At 39.7% G+C, this 6557-nt stretch overlaps 1 protein-coding gene across 4 annotated transcripts in view; it reads right to left on the bottom strand.

The window, feature by feature from the left end:
* Positions 1–6557, bottom strand: part of SLC44A2 (solute carrier family 44 member 2) — a 50495-nt gene that overhangs the window by 8386 nt on the left and 35552 nt on the right. For all 4 annotated transcript variants that reach the window (XM_032208958.1, XM_032208960.1, XM_032208961.1 and 1 more), the window contains exons 19-21: positions 5829–5899; positions 5212–5300; positions 4692–4776 (exon numbers count right to left, since the gene is read on the bottom strand). In XM_032208958.1, coding sequence (XP_032064849.1) covers positions 4692–4776; positions 5212–5300; positions 5829–5899 — 245 coding nt within the window. The remainder of the gene's footprint in view (positions 1–4691; positions 4777–5211; positions 5301–5828; positions 5900–6557) is intronic.

The raw sequence follows: 6557 nt of genomic DNA, 5'->3' as shown, positions 1-6557 counted from the left end.
CAAATCTCACCGGCTCAGGGTTGACTCAGCCTTCCATCCTTCCGAGGTGGGTAAAATGAGGACCCAGATTGTTGGGGGCAATATGCTGACTCTCTGTAAACCGCTTAGAGAGGGCTGAAAGCCCTATGAAGCGGTATATAAGTCTACTGCTATTGCTATTGCTATTAACGCCTGATGGACACTTGCTGTGGACCGCACGAGCACAGGGGCCCTATACCAACACTTGATTTTGTTCGACGTGCCAATAAAATAAATATATGTTTAATTTTATTGACCATTTACATTTTTATTCCTGTGAGCAGTTGCTGTAGAGGCCCCAGTGCACCGCTTTGCCCAGAGCAATCTTTTTCTCTGCGGATGACCAGCTGGTTTTTCGGCCAAAGCTGCTTCTTTGGCGGGGCTGCTCCTTGGATTTAAAGAGGTGCACCCAGGAATGACCCACGAGGGCTTTTGGATGAGCGGGGAACCATCTGGGAAGAAGAATCATCAAGGCTGCAGTTCCTGTAGGAGCAGCTGGAAAATCAAGCCTCTTCCTCTAAGCTGACTGGTTTTCTAAGCACATCTGGACTTTAACTGCACTCTTCAAAGTTTCTATTTTACTTTGCTTTTTTACTGTAAAAAATTAACTGAATGGCCGAATATTGATTTCGTCTAACTGCTTGCTGGGTTTTATATGTTTGTTTTTCTATCTTTCCTTTGTTCTACTCTGCTGCTATGAATAACTTGCTTTCTCCATAAGGAAATTGTGGTTATTTCAACAGAATTGATGAGTGATAAATTAGCTTTTTGAAAGAAGATTGATAAGAGATTGGGAAATGGGCATGTTATATTCAACCGGAAAACAACTTCAACTGGACTTTTTTGGGAAAGATAGATTGATTTTGGAGAATGGATTAACTATATTCAGTAAGACAACAATTGATAACAAATGTTATTAAAAAGCAAACAAGGATATTTAACCCAGGACAGTTCAGAGTTAACTATTGTGATAATTTCAGATAGATACGTTGTGGTTGACTTTCTACAAGTTAAATACTAGATTGTTAACCGAGGGTTTTGAAACTTTGAACTCAGCAACAACCCTCTTCTTCTGTCTGCAGCATCAGGGACTCAGGGATAGTTATGCAACAACATTAATTCAGCTATAAGAGCAAATAACTAATGAGAGGCATCTTTTTTAAAAAAAACTGTCAGTTACTATCAGCACTGTCCTTTCCATGTTCATTTTGTACCACGTAAAGCTTCCACCTTGTGTTGATCCTACTCCTCTCCAAGCCCATGATTCAGCTGTTCGGTCATATTCATATCTTTTTCCAAATGAAGATTGATCTCATAACATTGTGCATGATTCTTCACTGCAGAGAATGTTTTTCAACTTCTCTCAAGCTGCCACATTCTTATTTATACTTTTTATTATCTTATGTTATTCCATGGCTCTTTTCCCTCACAGAATGAAACCCGCATTCTTAGTTTGTTAAAGCAGAAAAGTTTGAAAAGATCCAGCTACAACTAACTTTTTATACTGTAATTCACTTTTTAAAATAGTTTTAGATTAATTCTATTCATTAAGTGGTTGTAACTGTGTCTTAATAAGTAACCAAAATAGGAATACTACAAAATTTTCTAACATACAAATGTACCGGGCCCGGGGGAAGGGGGGAAGCGCAGGTGGGACTCTAGATATGAGGTAAGATAACCTACTCAGGAGGAGAAATTCCAAAAATCAAACCTAGAAGAAGGCTACTGCAAAATACTTTGTATTACGGCCAAGAAAACTGTATGTAAATGGTCAAAATGTTATAAGAAATCTGGATAAAGGTAAAGGTTCCCCTCACACATATGTGCTAGTCTTTCCCGACTCTAGGGGGTGGTGCTCATCTCTGTTTCAAAGCTGAAGAGCCAGCACTGTCTGAAGACTTCTCCATGGTCATGTGGCCGGCATGACTAAACACCGAAGGCGCATGGAACACTGTTATCTTCCCACCAAATGTGGTCCCTATTTTTCTACTTGCATTTTTATATGATTTCAAACTGCTAGGTTGGCAGAAGCTGGGTCAAGTAATGGGAGCTCACTCTTTTACGTGATGCTAGGGATTCGAACCACCGAACTGCCAACCTATCTGCTCAACAAGCACAGCGTCTTAGCCACTGAGCCACCGCATCTCTAAATCTGGATGCTGAATGTTAATTTCAAGTTTGGAAGGCACTTCCCCAGTTACTGAAGTTTCTGGAGAAAACACTGAACTTTTGTGAATGGATCTGAAAGTGACAACACAACAAGATTAAGCAATAAGCAAGTCACGAATGATGCTGGCACTGAAAGTAGAGTTCCTTGTTTCACACACAGAATTGGAATATGGAACAGGACAAGCATAAACTAATGAAAATTTGAAACCATCAAAGCAGAATAAAGAATATTGAATAGTATATTTTAAAACCTAGAATGAGTCTTAGTCTAGGCCTTAGGGTGAGCCAATTTAAATAACTCATTTGCCTAATATACTGTTCTGAAAATGAGATACTACAAAATAATGGAGTGACAATGAGATTTAAAAAAACCCATGGCTAACTATGTCCTCCGCTATAAGCTAGCAAAAGACAAACTCAAACCTTCAGAATTGCCTTGGCCAAGGAGCTGCTGATGCAGTTCTACAGAGGAAGGATTGAGTCTGTCATCTGCACCTCTATAACCGTCTGGTTTGGTTCTGCAACCCAACAAGGCAGACGGAGACCTCAGAGGATAATCAGAACTGCAGAAAAAACAATTACTGCCAACCTGCCTTCCATTGAGGACCTGCACACTGCACGAGTCAAAAAGAGGGCTGTGAAAATATCTACAGTCCCCTCACATCCTGGACACAAATTGTTTCAACTCCTACCCTCAAACCTACGCTATAGAGCACTGCACACCAAGACAACTAGACACAAGAACAGTTTCCCCCCAAATACCATCACTCTGCTAAATTCCCTCACCAGTGTCAAACTATTCACTAAGGCTGCATTACTATTACTATTAGTCCTTATTGTTCCTATCCCCCATCTCCTCCCACTTATGACTACAGAACTATAAGTTTGTTGCTTGTATTCTTACGATTTATATTGATATTGTTTCCTGATTGCTTATTTGTACCTTATGACTATCACTAAGTGTTGTATCTTACAATTCTTCATGAATGTATCTTGTCTTTTTTATGTACACTGAGAGTATCTGCACCAGACAAATTCCTTGTGTGTCCAATCACACTTGGCCAATAAAGAATTCTATTCTATTCTATTAGTGAATATCAAGTGAATACGTACAACTTTATGCACCTACTACAGATGAAATGGAGGAAAATACTGAGGAATTCCATGACAAAATTGCAAAAAATGGTAGATGCAACATTAAACAAAAATGTAAACCTACAAAAGTGAACCAATATAAAATGAATAATTGAGATAATAAAAGAATATATGAGTTATTTTGCACCCTTTATTTTTTTAAAAGGGCTTAATTGTGTAGAACAACAGTCCCTACGTTTTTGGTTTCACAGACCAGCAGTGGCACATGGTGGCAGTGGGAGGGAGGGAATGGTTTTGTGCGCTCATCCCAATCCCACATATACACAAATAAAGATTTATGCACTTGCCATGTGCTGCTTGGTTTCCAATGGGCCATAGCCTGATGGTGGTCTGCTGCCCAGGTGCTGGGACCTCTGGTGTAAATGTTAAATCTAATGAGTGCTCAGGAACATTTATTACTGTTCTAAGGCAGCTGAGGGGCTTTTACAATGAAGGAGACCCAATTTAGTTTTTGTTTTAAGACCAAATTCAGAAACAGGGAGGTGAAAATAAAGGAAAGCTCGCGAAAGATGCATATTGTACTCAGTTGTACAGCAAATATATTAGCAGAATAATAATGAGAGATGACAGTTGGAATACTGTCATATACAGGTAACGCTTTGACTACTACCTGTCCAGTGGCCATTCAAAGCTATAGTGGCACTGAACAAGGGGGTCTTACAACCAGTCCATGAAGTTGTGATCACTGCAGCCTCCCTGCAATCACATGATTGTGATTCAGGCACTTGCCAACCATAACAGTTGCAGCATCCCACAGTCCCATATTCACCATGCGTGGCCTACCCTTTTCTCACAGGCAAAGTCAACAGACGCCCACACTGGAGAAAGGGTGAGGAAATAGATCCTCAGGAAGAAGGCAGTAAGAAACTTAAGACAAAATCATGTAATAATCTAAGACAAGAAAGATCTGAATCAGTAGAGTAATTGTCTTTTAGTGCAGATGTAAAAGATGGACACAGAAAAAGCTTGTCACTTTTGAATGATGGATTTGGTGAATGATTTTAAGAAGAATCAAGTAAGACTGTGGAGATAAAGAACAAGCAGGGGTTCACCTGACTTTGAACATATGATACAAAAGGGTACAGACTGGGGAAACTGCAGTGCTTGATGGATGTAGAAGACAACAACATGGATGCATAGGCAATGTCAAAGAGATTATAGGATCAGTTTTGGGATTATTAATAGAGGCACTTCATGATTATGAATATTGTTAAGGATTGAATTCCAGGCTTAATGTTACAGTAACCGGGGAACAGCTTTGGAGTCAATAAAGGACCATCTACTTTTGAGTAATAAAGCATAAGTATAGCAACAATGTCAACATTTAGTAGTTTAGACAAGATACTTACAGAAGCAAAGGAAAAGTGTGTCCACACACATGGCATATACACTGAAAAATCCATGTGCAATGAGGTAGGAACCCACAATCACTGTCTACAAAAGAGAGAGAGAGAGTGAGAGGGAGAGTCACCTCAGTGTGATATCGTATCTATGACAATAACAACCATGTCTAAATTGATGATAATCATATGTATATATATATATCTCCATTCCTGGTGACCCATGTGATACTGTTGCTGTGTCTGGGGGCTATTGGGGCCTGGTTGGGGTACAACAGGCTTTGTCTGAACCCTGGAAAGCAATCGCAATAGCACTTAGACTTCTATACTGCTTCACAGTGCTTTACAGCCCCCTCTAAGCAGAGAGTCAGCCTGTTGCCCTCAACAATTTGGGTCCCCATTTTACCAATCTCAGAAAGATGGAAGACTCAGTCAATCTTAAGCCAGTGAGAATTGAGAAAACAGCTGCCAAGCGGTACAGCTGCAACTGGAGAAAAAAAATACATCTCATATTTTTAAAAATACTAACCAGAATGGGGACCCAGTAGTAATTAAGAGTTGGTGCGGTGTCTTGAATCAGTTTTATTCTCTGGGTGAAAAAAAAGAAAGCAAGGATACCTAAAATGAAATGAAAATAATTAAAATTCACATTTTTCTCTATATCTTAGTTCTAATTTGGAAATCCCATCATTTTATAAATGACTTTGACTTTGACCCATATACATTTTAACAAATTTCTTTCCGTCTCCCAAATAGGGTTTAGATTTTGTACTTGTTTCTGCCTATTGTGAAAATGAGCTGTAATAATAGGCAGGAAAGGTGGAAAAGATCTTCCCTAGCTTTATGCCCTGTACATACTGGATTACAACTCTTGGTATCTTAAAATTTGAGGCAAGCTGATGACTAGTGACCTTTCAAGTGGAAATCATACTTAGGAAAAGAAACAGCTTTACTTCCAGAGTCCCATTCCTGTTGTACAAAAAAAAAGGCTTTGATCCCTGCTTTAAATACATTCTTTATTGCAAATATAATTTCATTCAAATGTAAATTTCCTAAACCTAAGTAAAATCTGCATGGAAACACCAAAAAGAAGACCAATAAGTGGCCAAACCTGAGAGAAAACCCAAAATATCATAAATGTCTTACCAACACTTCCCACAATTAGGATTTTTCCAAGGAAAAACAGGAAATCAGTGACTTTGTCCAAAACAGCCACTCTGAAGACAAAGAGAAAAGCTACAGTTACAGATAGTCCTTGACCACAATTTCCATTGCTAAGCAGTGTTGAGTTTTGCCCTATTCTGCAACCTTTTTTGCCACAGTTGTTAAGTGAATCACTGTGGTTGTTAAGTTAGTAACATGGTTGTAAAGTAAATTTGGCTTCCCCACTGACTCTGTCAGAAGGTCACAAAAAGTGCCCCCAGACACTGCAGCCATCAGAGTCCCCAAGCATCTGGATTTTGATCATGTGGCTCTGAGAATACTGCAATGTTGCTATATGTGAAACATGGTCATAAGTCACTTTTGTCAATGCCATTTGCTCTGGGGAGGTTTTTTGGAACTAAGTAGAGCTGGCCCTGGTTAGCAGATGATGGGAGACTATCTGAAAATCCCAGGGTGTAAGCTAGTGGGCAATGGGAAAAAAATGTCCCGGAAGAAGGTAGTGGCAATCTTTTTCATACTATCAGAAATAGAAACGGACCATGAAGTCAAGCTCCATTAAGAGGATCTGACCTTCTCTTTTAGATCAGAGTCCCTTAAGCTTTCTGAGTTGGTGGCCAGGAGGGAGGGGGGGAGAGAGGAGATGGTTTTGCAGGTGTCGCAGGTCTGTGTGGAGTACCTGTTGCTCGCATGAGTGGGGCCGTGAGTGCCTGC

This window comes from Thamnophis elegans, chromosome 2 (assembly GCF_009769535.1).
Source record: "Thamnophis elegans isolate rThaEle1 chromosome 2, rThaEle1.pri, whole genome shotgun sequence".
NCBI classification, from domain to species: Eukaryota; Metazoa; Chordata; class Lepidosauria; order Squamata; family Colubridae; genus Thamnophis; species Thamnophis elegans.
This window is presented reverse-complemented; position numbering and strand designations above follow the sequence as displayed.